This window comes from Pseudophryne corroboree, chromosome 11, assembly GCF_028390025.1.
Source record: "Pseudophryne corroboree isolate aPseCor3 chromosome 11, aPseCor3.hap2, whole genome shotgun sequence".
Taxonomy (NCBI): Eukaryota; Metazoa; Chordata; class Amphibia; order Anura; family Myobatrachidae; genus Pseudophryne; species Pseudophryne corroboree.
Genome location: NC_086454.1, coordinates 133,937,728 through 133,959,621, shown reverse-complemented (window position 1 = coordinate 133,959,621; position 21,894 = coordinate 133,937,728). Strand labels below are relative to the sequence as shown.

General features: G+C 48.0%; 1 protein-coding gene across 1 annotated transcript; it reads right to left on the bottom strand.

Moving 5' to 3' along the window:
• Positions 1 to 281: 281 nt before the first annotated feature.
• BATF2 (basic leucine zipper ATF-like transcription factor 2) lies at positions 282 to 21,408 on the bottom strand. Its single transcript, XM_063944830.1, has 3 exons — positions 20,890 to 21,408; positions 7,319 to 7,423; positions 282 to 746 (listed from the first exon to the last, which is right to left on the bottom strand). Exons 1-3 carry the CDS (start codon positions 20,947 to 20,949, stop codon positions 546 to 548), a joined length of 366 nt encoding a protein of 121 aa, XP_063800900.1. The 5' UTR covers positions 20,950 to 21,408; the 3' UTR covers positions 282 to 545.
• Positions 21,409 to 21,894: the final 486 nt, after the last annotated feature.

Below are 21,894 nucleotides of genomic sequence, written 5' to 3'. Positions count from 1 at the left end.
GTACCTGCCTTTTATAGGTACGATGTTGATTTGATAGCTACATCTACTGTACAGTTTGTCACATTGTTTTTAAAAGAATGAACTCATTTGGCTTGTGTTGTTTTTAAGGTGTGTTTTACTAGGATCAGATAATGCATTTATTATCAGTCTGCAACTTTTTATTCCCTGTGTATAACCTGTTATGAAATGGCTGGGGGGAAAACAGGGTTTTTCAGTGTGCCAATCTTATGAGAGATTGTGACCTCTCCACCTGTGTTGTGAAGAAGGGGAAAAACAAGATATAAGCCACAGACTGACAATTATATAATTGAAGAAACAGTGTCCTCCGCAGCACAGAACAGTGATAAAAGGTCCTATCAGGCTGATACAAGAAGATTGTGATGGGAAACACCTCTGTCTCAACCAAAGCTCACCACATCCAACCTGTTTCACCTTCACTGCCAAACTTTAGGCTTTTACAGAGGGAGGGAAGGGAATGTGTCAATTTTTACCCATTCTGAATTCTATGTATTTCCATAAACAGTATAGAAAAAAAGAGATTATATTTAAATGTCAATGACTTGTCCTATCTCTTTTGGCGACAATGGTGGTCCTGGTTTTAGAAGCTCCATAATGATGTCAGGAGAGAGCAGTAAGCAGGTGTCTTCATGTTGCTGTAAGACCTTTGCCCAGTATGCTTGGTCTTGCTGCAGCTTCTGGATCTCTATGCGCAGGGCAGCATTGTCCTTCTCTAGCCTTTCAAACTCCTGCAGAGAGAAAATATGTACAGTATGAGGCTAATATGAGTCACTGCAGACCAGGGTTCTCATTGAAGTGTCTCCCCTCCCGGAAAGACTAAAAGATCTTAACATGTATAGTTTGGAGCAGAGAAGAGAAAGGGAGGACATGATAGACATTATCATATATACCAAGGTTTTAACAAGGTACAGGAGGGAAACATTCTTTAAAGTAAGAGAAGTATTAGAACTTGAGGACATGCAATAAAACTGGAGGGAGGGAGGTTCAGGGGAAATTTAAAGAAAAAATACTTAATAGAAAGGGTAGTGCAGCCGTGGCCAACCTGTGGCTCTTGAGCCACATGCGGCTCTTTCTTTATTCAAATGTGGCTCCCGACACTCAGTCACCTCACCACAACAGATCCTGGAAACTGGTACACTCCAACCAGACACACAGCAGCACTACGACGACTGAAAACTGAGGGAGCCAGATACTGGGCTGTAGTGACACAAGGGAGAGATGGCCGGAGTGATACAGAAAGATCCTGGTAGGAGAGACATAATGGGGGAGCTGACTGGAGTGACACAGGAGGGTGCTGGCAAGAGTGACACAATGGGGACCTGGCTGGAGTGACAAAGGAGAATCCTGGCAGGAGAGACACAATGGGGAGCTGACTGGAGTGACACATGGGGGAGCTGACTGGAGTGACACATGGGGGAGCTGGCTGGAGTGACACACGGAGGAGCTGAAGTATATTATGTGAATATGGCTTTTTCAATATATGTTATGTGGATCTGGATTTTTTTATTATTTTATGTGGAAGTGTCTTTTTAAATGTATTTTATGTGGATCTGGCATTTTCATTGTCTTTTATAACAGGGGTGTGGCCTAGCAGGCACAAGGTCACAACCCATTTTTGCAACACGCCTTCGGCTTGATGTCGGCTCTTTGACGTACCTAACAAGCTTTTTTGGCTCTTTGTCTCTGACTGGTTGGCCACCCCTGGGGTAGTGGATAAGTGGAATAGCCTCCCAGCAGAGGTGGCAGAGGCAAAGATAACGCAATTATACATGCTTGGCATAGGCATATGAATCTCTTACAAAGAACTAAGGATTAAAAAGGGTTGAGATTACCTGAAGGATAGAAAAGGGGCAGACTAGATGGGCCAAGTGGTTCTTATCTGTTGTCAAATTCTATGTGTATATATATATATATATATATATATTATATATTTATATATATATAGATATGTACTGTATGTGTGTATATATGTGTGTATCATATAGAACACCAGCAAAGCAACTTCCAGTGATTTCCTAAAGACATAAAATATTATTATTATTATTATTATTATTATTATTCTCCTTTATATGGTGCCACAGGGGTTCCGCAGTGCCCAATTACACAGTACATAAACAAATAATCAAAACAGGAAAACTGTGACTTACAGTTGAAAACAATGGGGTCTATTAAATTATTGTCGGAATTACCGACTTGTCTGAAAAACGGCACTTTCCGACTTTTTTAGGTCGAATCTGGATTCAACCTATTCAAGTCCAGTGCCGTTTTTCCAACTTGTTGGAAATTCCAACTTGTCGGAAAACAGTGGATCGGAGGATTAGCTGCGGAGCCACACATTTTGTCCGACGGGTTTTTGGCCCGTTTTAGACAATGCCAATCCGAGCTTTAAACAAAGTCGGATCGGCATTGTCGAAAACGGGCAAAAACCTGTCGGAAATGCCCACATATTGAATATTGAAGTGTCGGATCCTATCCTAATTGAATAATAATTGAATATACCCCAATATAAGACAAGTACAGGGTAAATAAACATAGTTGCATCAGCAGATGAAACTGAAATAAGTTTCATGGTGGCAGAAAAGCGTGCGATTTGGTGCAGTCAAATATGGTTTAAGTAAGAGAAGGATAAGCATATGAGGGTTGAGGGCCCTGCTCATGAGAGCTTACACTCTTAACGGGATGGGTAGACAGACAGGGTTGACACAGATGGGGTAGACAGTGAGCGTGGAACAGAGTGTTAGGATGAGATTTGGCTGGGTTTGGTGAAGGAGTGGGTCTTGGGAGCCCATTTGAAGTTTTGTAGAGAGGTGGAGAGTCTAAGAGGGATAGGTAGAGAATTCCAGAGAAAGAGAGCAGCATGTGAAAAATCTTGGAGGTAGGAGTGGGAAGAAGTAATCAGTTGTCAGAGATGTAATCAGTAATCATATAGTAATCAGTAATCATATAGTCAGAGATGTAAATGGGAGAGGAGTGGGCGAGGGCTTTGTAAGTGAGTGTGAGAAGTTTGGATTGGATTCTGAAATGGAAGGGAAGCCAGTGAAGGTCTTGTAGGAGAGGGCAGGTGGATGTAGTACGTTTGATGAGGAAGATAATCCGGCAGCAGCATTGAGGATAGTTCGGAGTGGAGAGAGGCATTTGTCAGGAATGCCAGTCAGGAGGAGATTACAGTAGTCCAGTAGTCCAGTCTGGAGATGACCAGTGAGTGGATAAGGGTTTTAGGGGTATATTCAATTGAAGTCGAATTCCGGCGTGAATTCGATCGTTTTTGGATTCGACACTATTCGACAGGCAAAACCCTCCACCCGGGACCATGAATTCGACATATTCAATTAATAACGGATTTGACACTCCCCCTGTCGAAAAACGGACAAATCGTCGAATAGTGGGCGGCCTGGATTCGACTTCCCGCCGTTTGGAGTCCTATATAGGGCTTGTTTGCTGCGTGCTCAGCAGCCATTTTGTGAACCTGCAGAGCAGAGTGAGGAGCTGCAGAGTGATCAATTTGGTTTTGGAGTGAGGAGAGAGGAGTGGCTTTGGAGAAGTGTATCCTGGGTAAAACTGTGGAATCATGGGTACATTTCCCTCAGCAAAATAAAGGAAAAAATATTCTTTTAAAAACTCATTTAAATAATACTTGTGGGTCATAAATAGACAAACCAAGTTGATAACCCCTTCAAATATAAATAGATATGCTATTAGCTATCCAAAAAGCACCAAAAAATACATGTTATTAAAATTTCTTATCAGCTCACGACAGAAAAAGGAGGTGCAATGAAATTGACGAAATGACTGTCGAAAAGCTCTGTTGTCGAATTGACATTCTTCAATTGAATATACTTTTGTCGAAAAGCCGCATTTTTAACATTACAGACATGAAATTGTCGAATAGCAAAAAGTCGAAAATGAAACGACAGGTTTTTTGTCGAAAAGTACTGTATTGAATTGTTGAATCCAATTCGACAGGTTTTTTTGGTCGAAAATGCCCCGTTTTTTGGCAATTTCAGTAATTCTACATCAATTAAATAAATATACCCCTTAGTAGAAAGGGTGAGAAAGGGTCTGATCCTGGAAATATTTTTGAGATGAAAACGGCAGGTTTGTGGGAGTTGCTGAATGAATACATGCTCCTTTGTGGTCTAAACTTTCCCTCAGCAACTTTATAGTGTACAAAAGTAATAAAATCCATAAGAAAATTATCATAGAATCAGCTACTTCTATAAAAACATATGTTTGGTTCCTGTGAACAATAGTTTGAAAACTAAAGCTGGGCATACCCTATACAATTATCTGCCAGACCATCTGCCAGATCTGGCTGGTTGGAATGAAAATCTGGTAATGGATAAGAGCAAATGACAAATCGACCATTTGCTCCCAAACACTGGAAAATGGACAAAATCTGTCGGTTAAATGACGGATTTAACCAATTTGTAAGAACAACAGTTTTTGTCCGTCAATTGTCATTTGCTCTCATCCATTACCAACCAGCCAGATATCAACTGTATAGTGTAAGCCCAGCTTTAGCCACCAGAGGGAGCTCTAAATTTAAGAATACTGTTCTCTATTGTTTCACTGTTCTCTATCATGTGTTCACCAATTATTTCTTTCTTATGGAATAATAATAATAATAATAATAATAATAATAATAAACTCTCCAACCAGAACACTCCCATTTATCATAATTTTGTCCTATTTAACATGTTTATTGGTGTCGGGAAGAAACTACCCCTTAACTGGCTAGTCCGACAAAGAATAGATCGATAACGCCTATTAGATGGCAACACAGAAACATCCAAAAATTTGGATGAGATAAGTCTCCTAAGATGCTTTTCACCGTAGTGAGAAGCCTTCTCTTTATATATATGCAGGATGCAGGGCAAGCTAACTCCAATAGTTCTGCTCGCAGTTTTTACCACTCTCTGAAGAGACTTACGTTCTGCTGCAGTGCAGGTACCAAACCACACCACAATTTTGTATGTAAGGATACTCTCTAAGATAGCCGAGTAAAAATTAACCAGGATTTCCTTACATACTCCCAACATTCACATTCTCCTCAATAAAAACAAACATTGTTGGGCCTTTTTAATAACACAATGTGTGTGGACACTCCAGGACAAGTCTTTGGAGATATTAGTACCCAAAAATGTAAAAGACTCGACCGTCTCCACTTTTTGGCAATTTAAAACTAATGGGCAGAGGGGCTGTTTGTGCAATTTCCTAAAATCTATTATCATTTCTTTGTTGTTGTTTTTTTACATTTTAAATGAAGTGGTTCATTTCACTCCAAGCTTCCAACCTAGAGACCTCAGATCTTTACTCTGACTCATCATTCTCACTTATTATACCCCTTTTCCACTAGCTCCTTAACACACGGGTAAATGCGCGGGGGCGCGCATTTACCCGTGTTTTTCCCTAGTGGAAACGGGTCCCCCGGCAAATTCCCGGATCAAGTGATCCGGGAATCCTACCCTGGTAGCTAGCCGGGTTGAACACGTGTTCAACCCGGCTAGCTGTCTAGTGTGAACGGGAGCCGTGTCGAGGCGACACGGCTCCCATTCACAGTGCATAGGGAGGGCGGCGCTGGGAGATCATGTGATATCCCAGCGCCGCCCCTGCCGCGTCACTAGCGCGTCACCAACCCGGCAATTGCCGGGTTGGTGAGCGCTGTCTGCAGGGGGCTGTAGCACGGGTCGCAGCCTGGAAAAGGGGTATAATTAGGCCTACAACTGCGATATCATCAGCGAATTTGATAATGTGAACTGACTCCAATCGTAAGTAAACAGGGAGTACAACAGGGGGCTCAATACGCATCCCTGAGGAATTACCGTACTAAGTACAAACTCACTAGATAAAAAGCTACGCAATCTGACAGACTGAGGCCTATTAGTCAGAAAATCTAGGATCCATCTACATCCAAAATGATTCAGACCTAGCTGAGATAACTTACGCACTAGAGATATTGGAATGACCGTATTAAATGCCGAACTATAATCCACAAACAAAATTCTTGCATGTGGATTCTAAATGGGTAACTACTCGGTGAACCAAAGTAATAGCAGAGGGGGTTGTAGAGTGCCATATTACATAGATCTCCTATGAGAGAGTATCATTCACACCAGTTCCTGTCCCATTGTAGCTTACAGCAATGTTTACATTTTATTCTTAACTAATGGACACACGTGTACCTGCTTTGTTGTTTCAATACAGAAATTAAAACAGTAAAAACATTTTTAACCCTGTCTGGTTTAAATAAAAAAAATTTAAATCATTATTAATAATATCAATATTATATATAGATCTGTGGTTATACATGTTAATTTTAGGCAGTTTCCTGTTAATAGGGTAGGTATTGACTCGATTTATTATTTTGTAGCTTGTTTAAACCTATTTGCTGTTAAAGTATTTTTTGCCAACACCTGCAATCCAAATGTAAAATAGGGTGAAGTGCAACCCAAGGCCATGCCCTCTTATCTTTTTCAGAGGGCTCCAGTATTCATTATGGGACGTAACCATGCACTGTTGCTCAGTAAGTTCTACTTGTTGCTGGCGGTCACATGACCGACCATGGCATCCTGACAGTGAGAATCCTGACACTGGGCGGGGATAAGTACTTTACCCCTCTCCTTTCCCCTATTCGTAACCCTCGAGGGGTGTCGGCTAGGGCTAACCCTCCGGGGATGTCAGCTATGGCTAAACCTCTGGGGGTGACGGCTACGGCATACGCAGCCAGATCTGAGTCCATCTCCTCACATGCTGGGGGCCACCCAGCACAGGGCAAGGCTGCCCAGCATGTGTGACGGCCCGCCTCCCGATGCGTCCGCAATTACATTGCGGACACATCGAACTAAGGTTGACCCCTGGCAGCGCATCCTGGCTGCGCTGTCAGGCGGCCCACTGCCATTTTTTTAATCAGAGAGGCTGCATGTGACGTCTCGCAGCAGCCCCGAAAATGCTCCCGGAACACCACCGTTTGGCCTGTCACACCCCCCAATGCCACGTGGCCACCCAGTGAACCGCCCTCCCCCCCTACGAATCCCTGCCGCTGTCAATCACATTGCCGTTGCATCCTTCCTGGATGTGCCTGCAATGTGTAAGGTCGCAGACCACCCGAATGCAGCCGCTGCGTACAGACGTAGCATTCGGGTCTGAATGACCCCCATAGTTTTTACAAGTGATACGCATTTGGAGATCACTGAAAACATTTTTTCACATTATAGAACACACGAACGGCATGAAACTGTATGATACAGTATGCTGATTACACAAATTAGGCTAAGAACCCTCTGGCCTAGCTATCTTGTACCTGGTGTAGAGTGTCTGCACGCTCTGTGTGCCTTTGCCGGCTCTTGTAAGCTGCAGCTCGATTTCTCTCTCTTTTTTTCAGTGAATTTATCTCAGCATGTGCACCCTGCTGGGAGAATACATGTCAGATACTATCTAACATAACAATAGTTTATTAAGCAATCTATTTAAACATCATCAAAACAACCCATTAGCACTTTTCCATCTAAACTGAATGACTTGGAAATTTTAGTGTTAGAAATGAACCCTTTAGGAAATATCCATTGCAGGGTTTCTCTGAACAGCACATTACTAACACAAATCTAAAGAGTGGAATTTTTTTAAATGAAAATTAAAATGTGGTTTCCAAAGTGTAATTTTAGAAAAATACTTTGACCCATGTGAAAACCTCATATACTGTATACAGTATGTCAGGGGATCCGGCCAGGAAGCTGGCATTCGGGATCCCAGCAGTCAGAATACCGATGCCGGAATCCCGGCACTGCTTGGAATGCTGGCGCCATGGATCCCGAACAAAGGACTGCCGGCACTCCACAGAGGAAAGCCGTGGAGGGAGGTCGGGGGGGGGGGGGGGGGGGGGGTGTTAGGCTTAGGCGGTGGGGGGAAGGGTTAGGCTGCGGGGAGATGTTAGGAACCACCGGGGGAGTGTTAGGGTTAGGCTGCAAGGAAGGGATGGTTACGCTGCGGAGAAGGGGGGGTAAGGGTTAGGCACCACCAGGGAGGGTTAGTCTGCGAGGAAGGGAGGATTAGGGTTAGGCTGCTGGGAGGTGGGATCAGGGTCTGGCACCACCGGGGAGGGTTAGGCAGCGAGGAAGGGAGGGTTAGGCTGGGGGAGGGGGGTTAGGGTTAGGCACCACCGGGGAGTTTTAGGGTTAGATTGCGAGGAAGGGAGGATTAGGGTTAGGCTGCTGGTAGGTGGGGTTAGGGTTAGGCACCCCCAGGGAGGGTTAGGCTCCGAAGGGGGGATGATTAGGGTCAGGTAAGGAGGGTTAGGGATTAGGTGTAGCATAATTATCTTTATAAATGAGTAAAATTTAGCTGGTTCCATTCCTTCTATTACCACTACTTTGCAGATTTGCTTATAATGCAGATTTTTCTATCAAAAATGTTTAGGAAATTTGTAGTGTAAATGACAGTGGCTGAGGTTCTGCCACAGTGTCGAAAGACAAAAACATCTGATCCTGCCCCCAACAGATGATCTGACTGAGTACTAACATACCTTAAAGGTAAAAGACTCGCCGGTGTCACAGAACACCTGCTGAAGGGGGCGGTGAAGCAGTAGGTCTAAATAATATGCCAGTATTCTCCTCTCCCGTACAGCTACTCATTGTGCCCAGAAGCAAACGCTTTCTGTGTCACTGGATAAAAGAAATGCATGATGTAAACTTGCCACATGCAGATGTGTCCTCTTAAGCCTAGCGCATACTTACCAACTAACTGGCTGCCCCCAGTTTGGCACAACAGAGGGTGTGGCATCACTGTAGGTGGGTGGTACAGGGGAGTGGATGCGCGATTGCATCATCTTGGCCATCCCCCTGCTATACAATGCACAGATTACCAGCATTGTAAAGTGGGGGGAGGGGGCAGGGCTATGATGACGCAATTCACACTGAATTGGGGGTTGCGGCCTGTGGAGGCCAGATCCTGGAGACTTGCTCACTGCATTGTAGGTGAAGCAAAACACCACTCACAGTATACTATCTACAGAGTCAAAGATTAAACAAAATGGAGAAAAGCTGCAACTGCTACATCAGAGCACTTTGCATACAGAATCAGACTCATTCCCACACAGATCAGATGTACAAATGTCACATATCAAATTGATCAGTGTAATTTAGGCATTAAGATTCGCAACATTGAAACGTTTCAACAGGGGGCAACAATAAAGCATTTGTAAAACAGCAACTGAGGAAACAAGAGATCAGGTTACGGAGACCCTGAAGTAGCGTAAGATTTCTATTGGGAGAGTGCGACCAGGGGTGGTCGCCCCATTTTTGTGTGAAAAGCGGTTGTGTAGAGGGATGAGAGTTCTTAGGTAACTGGAGGTGGAGCTTGGGAGGTCACGGAAGATGGGACCGTGATCCATTCTGAGCGAGGAGATTGGGGTGTGTCCCGTTGTGACCGCGGCGGGAAGCGCGGCGGGTGAGCATCTTGGTCAGGGGTGGAGATGCCCAGCCTGGAGAGGAGCGTTTGGGCCTCTGATTGATCTTTGGCTGTGAGAAGTTTCCCTTGGTGCCATACGAGGATCCGGAAAGGGAAACCCCAGCGGTACTTCACGTTGTGGCGGGAGAGTAGGGAGGTAATGGGTTTAAAGTCCCTACGTTTAGCTAGAGTGAGCGGGGATAAGTCCTGAAAAATTTGAAGCGGGGTGTTTTGGAAAGTCACGGATCCTAATCTTCGGGCCTCCCTCATGACGGCTTCCTTTGCCGTGAAGTAATGTAGTCGGAGAATGACATCTCTGGGCTGGGAGGAGTCCTGGGAGCGGGGCCGCAGGGCCCTGTGGGCCCGGTCCAGGAGGAGATGTTCCTCAGGGGTGTCAGGCGATAGGTGTGCAAAGAGGCGTTTGAGGTAGAGCTCAAGGTGAGTAGGCTCGACCTCCTCGGGGATACCCCGGATCCGCAAATTATTTCTCCTTGCTCTGTTGTCTTGATCTTCATGCTCCTCCTTAAGGTGGGCGACATCCTGGCGGATTTGGTGAAGGTCGGTTTCAACCGTTTGCTGGAACGTTACCACCTCCTCGACCCTTCTTTCGAGTTGGTCAGTTCTGGAGCCGATGTCAGCGATATCTGATTTGAGGGAGTGTAGAGCTTGGACTGAGGATTTGATATCCCGCATCTCCTTAAGGAGGGAGAGGAAGTCTCTGCGGGTAAGGGGCGTATGATCGTCTTCCTCGGCTTCCGATTCGGAAGGGGCCTGGGAGGGCCCGGGAGTATCAGACTTGTTCATGGCCGGGGTGTTTTTTTTGGTTAGGAATGGTGTAAGATCGGACCCCTGGGATTTTTTATTACCTCTGGTCATCGTGGGAGTAGGGAGGGGGGGATAGACAGCAGGGGAGATGCTGGCGGCGGCGCTCCAGCGGTGAGACTCAGGACCGGGGAAGGCAGGCCGAGAGCATTACGGGTGCATTATATTGTAGTTATCTGTGTCCGGTCCATGGGGGTGACCCGTGGAGGGCCCGGAGGGTAGATATCCGGGGTTGAGAGGGGGACTCCCGTAGGGCCTCCACCGACCAGGAATCGCGGAGGCGTGCTCCGGGCACGGACCAGCCAGTGACCGGGGGGCAGCACCACTCAGCGGTGAGGGAGGTCTGCAGCCAGTAGCGGGAGGGGAGTCCACCGGCAGGGTCCGGAATAAGCTGTGATGAGCCCCAATGCAGAGGTAGGCCGGGTCTTTTGCAGGGTCGGAGGCCAGCAGCACGTCTGAACCCTATGGGGATGGTAGCTGAGAGGGGACGGAGGGTAGGTGCGGTGCTTCTCTGGGGAGTCCCCAGCAACCAGCAATGGCAGAGCTAGCTTGGGGGTGGTATGTTGTGTGGAGAGCAGAAGGGAAGGGCCTTTCCGGTGCTTGTGGGGGATCCCAACGTAGGTAGGTCGGGTCTGAGGCTCGCGGGCGGGCTGGCGTCAAACCTGCGGCCCCGGCTCCGGCCCACGGAGTAGGCCGCAGCTCGCCGCAGCACCAGGGATCGGGTCGCAGGGCAAGGGGCGCAGGGGGAGATATACTCTTGACTTACCCCGTCGCCCGACCTCGATCCCGGCTCCCTCCGGCCAGCGGGTCCGCAGTTCGAGCTCCGGGCGCCTCCGCCGGAGCTAGCGCCGTGCTCCGTGCAGGGACACAGGAGGCCTCAGCTGGTCAGATCGCCCTCCGGATCCACGTCAGGGTTGATAGAGGGCACGGGGGAGAAGGGAGAGAGGCGACGAGCTTCTTCGAGACGTCTGTCCCGGCCCGTCGATCCGGCCCAGCTCCAAACTCGAGCCCCAGGCTTTAGGCCGGGGGGAAGGCCGCAATCCGCAGGAGTGCTTAAAAGCACTCCCCGACTCCGCGGGTCCCCCACAGCAGATGCAGGTAGGTACAGAGGGTCCCTGTGAGGGAGCTGGGGCAGTCTGGCGGTGGTCGGTAGAGGATGGGGACTTACGTGGGCACCTTTCCAGGAGTCAAGATGGCGCCGCCAGGCTCACACCCTCCAGTGCCTGTATGACTGCCTCATGCAGCCCCAGTCCGCGGATAAAGCTCGGTGGTGGTATTAGTGGACGTCCCAGCAGCTTGTGTGGGGCCTCAGATGGTGTGCGGCGAGTGCTGGAGGCAGCGGCGGCCGCGTCCGGTCCCGGGAGCGGCACCACGTGATCGGCGCCGCGCTCTCCTGCACACGGAGTTAGACGCCGGGCCCGCGGGGAGCCGCCGCTCGTAGCAGCCCAGCGGGGGGGGGAGACTCACGGAGGTAAGGAGAGATATGTGGGGGCTCCAGGGATGGAGAGGATATCTCCGGTGAGGTTCTCCGCCGCAGGGCACCGCACTTCCGGTCCGGGGCAGCTCCAGACTCGAGGTCCCGGCTTCCACTGGCAGGGTAGGCCGCAACCCGCACGGGTCCAGGAGGCACCCGCCGGCTCCGCAACCACCTCACTCAGTGCTGGGGGAGCTCAAGCAGGTAAAGGGTAGGTAATTTCTAATTTGTTCGCTGTTTTGAGTAGTTAGAACTGCTACTAGGGCAGGAGCTCAAGTGCTGCACGACCTCCCGCATTCACAGCCAGGCCACGCCCCCCCAGTGTAATTTATTTATGGGAATAAGACACATTTTGAGCGAGAAAGGGGCTCTGCATGGCTGAGTTGCCTGGGACCTGGCATTTTGAAAGGGGATATTTGCCATGACTTAAGCAACAGTGTATGAGGACACACAGCGGCGGAACTTGTGAATGGTAGACCCAGGTGCAAAAATATGCTTTGGACCACTCTTTTCCGTCCCACCCCAAGGTCACAATATGCCACATGGCAGTTGGTGACAGGAGAGAGAGAGGGTGACAAGCAGTGGGTGAAGAAGAGGCAGAGAGTGAAGGAAGAGAGTGACGGAGAGAGAGAGATAGAGAGAGAGGGTGACAAGCAGTGGGTGACAGAGATAGGCAGAGAGTGAAGGAGAGCGGGTGATGGGCAGAGAGAGAGGGTGAGAGTGATGGGGAGATGGTGACAAGCAGAGGATGACGGAAAAGAAAAGGATGACAGGGAGAGGATTGAACGTAGGTGCTGAGTATAACAGGGAGAGGGGGAGGGAGTGAGGGAGATGGGGAGAGGCTGATAAGCAGAGGGTGACAGGGAGAATCATTGGGTGACAGGGAGAAGGTGATGAAGAGTGGGTGAAACGGAGAAGCAGTGGGTGATAGGGGACAGGGGAGGGTGACTAGCAGAGGGTTACAGGGAGAAGCATAGAGTGACGGTGAGGCAGAGGGTGATGGAGAGTGGGAGAAAGAGAGGCAGTGGGTGATGGTGAGAGGGAGACTGGAAGAGGATGACAAGCAATGGGTTACAGGGAGAGGCAGAGGTGATGGAGAGTAGGTGAAAGGGAGAGGCAGTGGGTGACAGGGAGAGGGTGGCAGGTAGAGACAGACAGTGATGGGGAGAGGCAGTGGGTGACAGGGAGGGTAAGAGGGTGGAAGCAGAGGGCATGTTAGGTCTCTGTAGGAGGGAGTAAAGGGGGTAAATTGGGTTGAAAGCATTCACTGGGACATGAAGGGAAACTATTAGTGGGGGAAACAAGCAGAAAAAAAAAATAAGATTTTACTTACCGATAAATCTATTTCTCGTAGTCCGTAGTGGATGCTGGGGACTCCGTCAGGACCATGGGGACCAGCGGCTCCGCAGGAGACAGGGCACAAAACCAAAGCTTTAGGATCAGGTGGTGTGCACTGGCTCCTCCCCCTATGACCCTCCTCCAAGCCTCAGCTAGGATACTGTGCCCGGACGAGCGTACACAATAAGGAAGGATATTGAATCCCGGGTAAGACTCATACCAGCCACACCAATCACACCGTATAACTTGTGATCTAAACCCAGTTAACAGTATGACAAACGTAGGAGCCTCTGAACAGACGGCTCACAACAATAACAACCCGATTTTTTTGTAACAATAACTATATACAAGTATTGCAGACAATCCGCACTTGGGATGGGCGCCCAGCATCCACTACGGACTACGAGAAATAGATTTATCGGTAAGTAAAATCTTATTTTCTCTGACGTCCTAAGTGGATGCTGGGGACTCCGTCAGGACCATGGGGATTATACCAAAGCTCCCAAACGGGCGGGAGAGTGCGGATGACTCTGCAGCACCGAGTGAGAGAACTCCAGGTCCTCCTCAGCCAGGGTGTGCCCCTGACCAAGTAGCAGCTCGGCAAAGTTGTAAAGCCGAGACCCCTCGGGCAGTCGCCCAAGATGAGCCCACCTTCCTTGTGGAATGGGCATTTATATATTTTGGCTGTGGCAGTCCTGCCACAGAATGTGCAAGTTGAATTGTACTACACATTCAACTAGCAATCGTCTGCTTAGAAGCAAGAGCACCCAGTTTTTTGGGTGCATACAGGATAACAGCAAGTCAGTTTTCCTGACTCCAGCCGTCCTGGAAATCTATATTTTCAGGGCCCTGACAACATCTAGCAACTTGGGAGTCCTCCAAGTCTCCAGTAGCCGCAGGTACCACAATAAGCTGGTTCAGATGAAACGCTGACACCACCTTAGGGAGAAACTGGGGACGAGTCCGCAGCTCTGCCCTGTCCGAATGGACAATCAGATATGGGCTTTTGTGAGACAAAGCCGCCAATTCTGACACTCGCCTGGCCGAGGCCAGGGCCAACATCATGGTCACTTTCCATGTGAGATATTTCAAAACCACAGATTTGAGCGGTTTAAACCAACGTGATTTGAGGAATCCCAGGACTACGTTGAGATCCCACAGTGCCACTGGAGGCACAAAAGGGGGTTGTATATGCAGTACTCCCTTGTCAAATTTCTGGACTTCAGGAACTGAAACCAATTCTTTCTGGAAGAAAATCGACAGGGCCGAAATTTGAACCTTAATGGACCCCAATTTGAGGCCCATAGACACTCCTGTTTGCAGGAAATGCAGGAATCGACCGAGTTGAAATTTCTTCGTGGGGCCTTCCTGGCCTCACACCACGCAACATATTTTCGCCACATGTGGTGATAATGTTGTGCGGTCACCTCCTTCCTGGCTTTGACCAGGGTAGGAATGACCTCTTCCGGAATGCCTTTTTCCCTTAGGATCCGGCGTTCAACCGCCATGCCGTCAAACGCAGCCGCGGTAAGTCTTGGAACAGACATGGTACTTGCTGAAGCAAGTCCCTTCTTATCGGCAGAGGCCCTGAGTCCTCTGTGAGCATCTCTTGAAGTTCCGGGTACCAAGTCTTTCTTGGCCCATTCGGAGCCACGAGTATAGTTCTTACTCCTCTACGTCTTATAATTCTCAGTACCTTTGGTATGAGAAGCAGAGGAGGGAACACATACACCGACTGGTACACCCATGGTGTTACCAGAACGTCCACAGCTATTGCCTGAGGGTCTCTTGACCTGGCGCAATACCTGTCCAGTTTTTTGTTCAGGCGGGACGCCATCATGTCCACCTTTGGTCTTTCCCAACGGTGCACAATCATGTGGAAAAAAAACTTCTCGATGAAGTCCCCACTCTCCCGGGTGGAGGTCGTGCTGAGGAAGTCTGCTTCCCAGTTGTCCACTCCCGGAATGAAAACTGCTGACAGTGCTATCACATGATTTTCCGCCCAGCGAAGAATCCTTGCAGTTTCTGCCATTGTCCTCCTGCTTCTTGTGCCGCCCTGTCTGTTTACGTGGGCGACTGCCGTGATGTTGTCCCACTGGATCAATACCGGTTGACCTTGAAGCAGAGGTCTTGTTAAGCTTAGAGCATTGTAAATTGCTCTTAGCTCCAGTATATTTATGCGGAGAGAAGTCCCCAGACTTGATCACACTCCCTGGAAATTTTTTCCCTGTGTGACTGCTCCCCAGCCTTTCAAGCTGGAATCCGTGGTCACCAGGACCCAGTCCTGAATGCATAACTGTGGCCCTTTAGTAGATGAGCACTCTGCAGCCACCACAGAAGAGACACCCTTGTCCTTGGAGACAGGGTTATCCGCTGATGCATCTGAAGATGCGATCCGGACCATTTGTCCAGCAGATCCCACTGAAAAGTTCTTGCGTGAAATCTGCCGAATGGAATCGCTTCGTAAGAAGCCACCATTTTTCCCAGGACCCTTGTGCCATGATGCACTGACACTTTTCCTGGTTTTTGGAGGTTCCTGACTAGCTCGGATAACTCCCTGGCTTTCTCCTCCGGGAGAAACACCTTTTTCTGGACTGTGTCCAGAATCATCCCTAGGGACAGCAGACGTGTCGTCGGAGACAGCTGCAATTTTGGAATATTTAGAATCCACCCGTGCTGTCGTAGAACTACTTGAGATAGTGCTACTCAGACCTCCAACTGTTCTCTGGACCTTGCCCTTATCAGGAGATCGTCCAAGTAAGGGATAATTAAGACGCCTTTTCTTTGAAGAAGAATCATCATTTCGGCCATTACCTTGGTAAAGACCCGGGGTGCCGTGGACAATCCAAACGGCAGCGTCTGAAACTGATAGTGACAGTTTTGTACCACGAACCTGAGGTACCCTTTGTGAGAAGGGCAAATTTGGACATGGAGGTAAGCATCCTTGATGTCCAGGGACACCATATAGTCCCCTTCTTCCTGGTTCGCTATCACTGCTCTGAGTGACTCCATTTAGAATAGGTCTCACCGAGCCGTCTGGCTTCAGTACCACAATATAGTGTGGAATAATACCCCTTTACTTGTTGTAGGAGGGGTACTTTGATTATCACCTGCTGGGAATACAGCTTGTGAATTGTTTCCAATACTGCCTCCCTGTCGGAGGTAGACGTTGGTAAAGCAAACTTCAGGAACCTGCGAGGGGGAGACGTCTCGAATCTCCAATCTGTACCCCTGGGATACTACTTGTAGGATCCAGGGGTCCACTTGCGAGTGAGCCCACTGCGTGCTGAAACTCTTGAGACGACCCCCCACCGCACCTGTTTGTATGGCCCCAGCGTCATGCTGAGGACTTGGCAGAAGCGGTGGAAGGCTTCTGTTCCTGGGAATGGGCTGCCTGCTGCAGTCTTCTTCCCTTACCTCTATCCCTGGGCAGATATTATGGGGACGAAATGGACTGAGGCTGAAAAGACTATGTCTTTTTCTGCTGAGATGTGACTTGGGGTAAAAAAGGTGGATTTTCTAGCTGTTGCCGTGGCCACCAGGTCCGATGGACCGACCCCAAATAACTCCTCCCCTTTATACGGCAATACTTCCATGTGCCGTTTGGAATCTGCATCACCTGACCACTGTCGTGTCCATAAACATCGTCTGGCAGATATGGACATCGCACTTACTCTTGATGCCAGAGTTTCGCATATATAGAAATGCATCTTTTAAATGCTCTATAGTCAATAAAATACTGTCCCTGTCAAGGGTATCAATATTTCCAGTCAGGGAATCCGACCAAGCCACCCCAGCGCTGCCCATCCAGGCTGAGGCGATCGCTGGTCGCAGTATAACACCAGTATGTGTGTATATACTTTTTAGGATATTTTCCAACCTCCTATCAGTTGGCTCCTTGAGGGCGTCCATATCTGGAGACGGTAACGCCACTTGTTTTTATAAGCGTGTGAGCGCCTTATCCACCCTAAGGTGTGTTTCCCAACGCGCCATAACTTCTGGCGGGAAAGGGTATACCGCCAATAATTTTCTATCGGGGGAAACCCACGCATCATCACACACTTCATTTAATTTATCTGATTCAGGAAAAACCACATGTAGTTTTTTCACACTCCACATAATACCCTTTTTTGTGGTACTTGTAGTATCAGAAATATGTAACATCTCCTTCATTGCCCTTAACAAGTAACGTGTGGCCCTAAAGGAAAATACGTTTGTTTCTTCACCGTCGACACTGGAGTCAGTGTCCGTGTCTGTGTCTGTGTCGACCGACTGAGGTAAAAGGACGTTTTAACGCCCCTGACGGTGTTTTAGACGCCTGGACAGGTACTAATTGGTTTGCCGGCCGTCTCATGTCGTCAACCGACCTTGCAGCGTGTTGATATTATCACGTAATTCCTTAAATAAGCCATCCATTCCAGGGTCGACTCCCTAGAGAGTGACATCACCATTACCGGCAATTGCTCCGCCTCCTCACCAACATCGTCCTCATACATGTCGACACACAAGTACCGACACACAGCACACACACAGGGAATGCTCTGATAGAGGACAGGACCCCACTAGCCCTTTGGGGAGACAGAGGGAGAGTTTGCCAGCACACACCAAAAACGCTATATTATACAGGGACAACCTTTATATAAGTGTTTTTCCCTTATAGCATTTTAATATATATATATACATATCGCCAAATAAGTGCCCCCCCTCTCTGTTTTAACCCTGTTTCTGTAGTGCAGTGCAGGGGAGAGCCTGGGAGCCTTCCCACCAGCATTTCTGTGAGGGAAAATGGCGCTGTGTGCTGAGGAGAATAGGCCCCGCCCCCTTTTCGGCGGGCTTCTTCTCCCGTTTTTCTGAGACCTGGCAGGGGTTAAATACATCCATATAGCCTCCAGGGGCTATATGTGATGTATTTTTAGCCAGAATAAGGTATTATACATTGCTGCCCAGGGCGCCCCCAGCAACGCCCTGCACCCTCCGTGACCGTTGGTGTGAAGTGTGTGACAACAATGGCGCACAGCTGCAGTGCTGTGCGCTACCTTCATGAAGACTGAAAAGCCTTCTGCCGCCGGTTTCTGGACCTTCAATCTTCAGCATCTGCAAGGGGGGTCGGCGGCGCGGCTCCGGGACGAACCCCAGGGTGAGACCTGTGTTCCGACTCCCTCTGGAGCTAATGGTGTCCAGTAGCCTAAGAAGCCAATCCATCCTGCACGCAGGTGAGTTGAACTTCTCTCCCCTAAGTCCCTCGATGCAGTGAGCCTGTTGCCAGCAGGACTCACTGAAAATAAGAAACCTAAAAACTTTTTCTAAGCAGCTCCTTAAGAGAGCCACCTAGATTGCACCCTGCTCGGACGGGCACAAAAACCTAACTGAGGCTTGGAGGAGGGTCATAGGGGGAGGAGCCAGTGCACACCACCTGATCCTAAAGCTTTGGTTTTGTGCCCTGTCTCCTGCGGAGCCGCTGGTCCCCATGGTCCTGACGGAGTCCCCAGCATCCACTTAGGACGTCAGAGAAACGGGGTTTAACATGAGAGCTGAGGAAAGAATGCTAGGAGAGGGAGAGATAAAGAGTAGGAGGGTGAGGGTGAGAGAGAGGGGAAGGAAGAAAGAGGTAGAGAGAGAGGGGGGAGGGAGAGGGAAGAGAGAGATTGGGAGTATGCTGTGAGTGAAGAACTAACTTTACCCACTCCACGATCAATGTGCATGCAGAGAAGCCGACACAGAAGCTGCAAAGCCCGGGACCGACGAGTGATGGAGGAGACTCGGATCGGCATGCACACCTGTATAGTAATCTGGGGCAACTGAGGCTCCTCTACTCTGGTTTTTGTGTCAGTCACTAAATCATGATGCCAGGCTCAGGGCCGGTGCAAGGGTGTTCAGCGCCCTCCTGCAAATTATAAATTTGCTCCCTCTCTCCCATACTTAATAAAGGGACAATACAGTATGAAGTCGCACGCCGCAAAAAAACAGGTGGGGCGTGGTCAGACAATAGGACCAATGCAAATTACTCCATACAGTAGCACAATCTTGTTCACATTTATACCACGCATAGCGCACAGAGGGAACTCGATACACATTATGCCACAATGAATGAGCCAAAAATCACATTACGCCACACAGAATGAGCCAAAATTCACAATATGCCACACAGTATGATCCAAAATTCACTTTATGCCACACAGTATGATCCAAAATTCACATATGCCACACAGTATGATCCAAAATTCACATATGCCACACAGTATGATCCAAAATTCACATATGCCACACAGTATGATCCACAATTCACATATGCCACACAGTATGATCCAAAATTCACATATGCCACACGGTATGATCCACAGTTCACATTATGCAACACGGTATGATCCAAAATTCACATTATGCCACACAGTATGATCCAAAATTCACATATGCCACACAGTATGATCCAAAATTCACATATGCCACACGGTATGATCCACAATTCACATTATGCAACACGGTATGATCCAAAATTCACATTATGCCACACAGTAAGATGCACAATGAAAATTATGTACTCCCCCCCCCCCCTTCCTCTCCGTATTTTTGGAACCAGGACCGGTCCATGAGCCCGGTGCTGGTCTCTAAAATACTAGGGTTAGGCTGCAGCCCGGGGGGATTAGGTTTAGCCTGCGGTGAGGGGGAGTTAGGGTTAGGCACCACCGGGGAGGGTTAGGGTTAGGCTGCGGGTGAGGGAGGGTTAGGTTTAGGCTGCGGAGGGGGGGAGTTAGGGTTAGGCGCCACCGGGGAGGGTTAGGTTGCGGGTAAGGGAGGTTTAGGTTTAGGCTGCGGAGAGGGAGGGTTAGGGGGTCATTGGAAGGAAGGTGAGTACTTACCTTCCCCTGTCAGAATTCAGACTATCGGGATTTAGGACGGGATTTTGACCACCCACCGGCATCCGGACAGCCGGCATATTCTACCCAACCCCTACAACTCTCTGTTTTCTATCTGGCAAACAAGCTCTTATCAATTCAACCATCTAAGTATGCTTTCAAGTTTATTGAACAGTCTGCGATTTGGGACAGTGTTAAAAGCTTTACTAAAGTCTAGATAAGCTATATCTATGGCCCCCCTTTATCAATTACTTCAGTCATCCAGTCAAAAAAGTCAATAAGATTTGTTTGACATGATCTTCCCCCAGTACATCCATGCTGTTTGGGATCCCATAAATTGCTGGGCCCCTTCAATATGTTACTATGGGGCCCAGAAAGTTCTGGCTATGCCCCTGTGAGTATCACCAGTCCGTGACAATTTGTAAAGTATTTTATTATACATTTTGTGATAAGGAGCAAAAATATGAATGACTGGACATATTAACACTGTACTTAACTACATTCTTGGACTCCTCTCCAGGAGAAGCCCTTGAGAGGAGACTCTGCAGGCATCTTCAGGGGGTGGGGCCTGGCTGGCACGTCATTCGGACCCGCCGCTTTATCAGCAAAATGATGTGATTCGCAGGTCCAAGGGAAAGGGACGGAGCTAAATGACACCAATTCACATCATTTAGCCCCGCCCCCTCAAACAGAGCTGCAATTCCCAATGTTTTCTCCCACATCCTGCCCGCTTCACTAGGAAGCAGATGTTATGCCAGAAACCAGTCACTCTTCTGGCGGTGCGGGGGACTCTCAAAAAAATCAGGAGTCTCCCACAACTTCCGGGAGAGTAGGTAAGTATAATTTAACATTCGGTACTAACCGCAGTTGTTTACAAAGACTGTTCTAAAAATGCATAAAGGACTAAACAGTAGAATCTATATGTAATATAGCCATACTTACATTTTCCAGTGTCTCATACGCTGTCGTTGCTTCACAGAAATTGTCCGACTTGATTTTCATATCTGCAACTTTATACTCATATAGTCTTTAAAAATAAATGAGTATCTTCTTTTTTTTTTTATTATATCTTGCAATAAAGCCCATTAAATAGAGTTGTACTCTGAGGAGCATCTGTGGTCTGCTCCAAAAAATATATACCAATGTATACAGTGCAGTTTGCTATACATTGCTGTCAACTCTGTACGATGTAGATTTGCAGCCTTATGGTAAAAAGGTTCAAATATGTTTATTGCATATTGTATAACACACCCACATTGAGTAAAAAAATAAATAAAAGTAATAGGATTTTGTAGATGTGAAATATTAGAATTTAAAAATTAAAAAGATTAGCTATTTAATATAAGGCTTCAGTCTAAAAAGATCCTTTCATTTAAATATTTACATGAAAAGTTCCTGCTGTGCTATATCCTGTGCTGGTGTAGGGATGGAATACAAGCTGTAAATAGCTGTTTCTCTCCAGGTACTTTCGCTTTACTCTAAGCATTCTCTCCAGTAGGAAGTCACATGTGTCCTGCATTTATTACACCTCCCTGACTTCTGACTGGCTGGCTAGCCGTATGGAATGCAATAGGAAGCAACATGAATTACTGACATTACATGAAGCAATATCAAGACAATTGTTACTGGAATCCATGGGCTTAATTCAGATCTGATCGCTACTGTGCGATTTCGCACAGCGGGCGATCAGATCTGAACTGCGCATGCACTGCAATGCGCAGTCGCGTCGGACGGCTACAACGGACATCGGCAGCCAGCGACGGGATGGTGCAAAGGATCCATTTGCATGGGCGTTCGCAAGTCCTGCAAACGCAGGATTTACTTGGGGGGGTTTAGTTTACATATTTTAAATAAATAAATACACATATATAGAGCAAGACTTTTCATTACCTGAGTACCACTTGCTATACTTGGGCTCCTGGTCGGCAGACACCATCGGAAGGCACC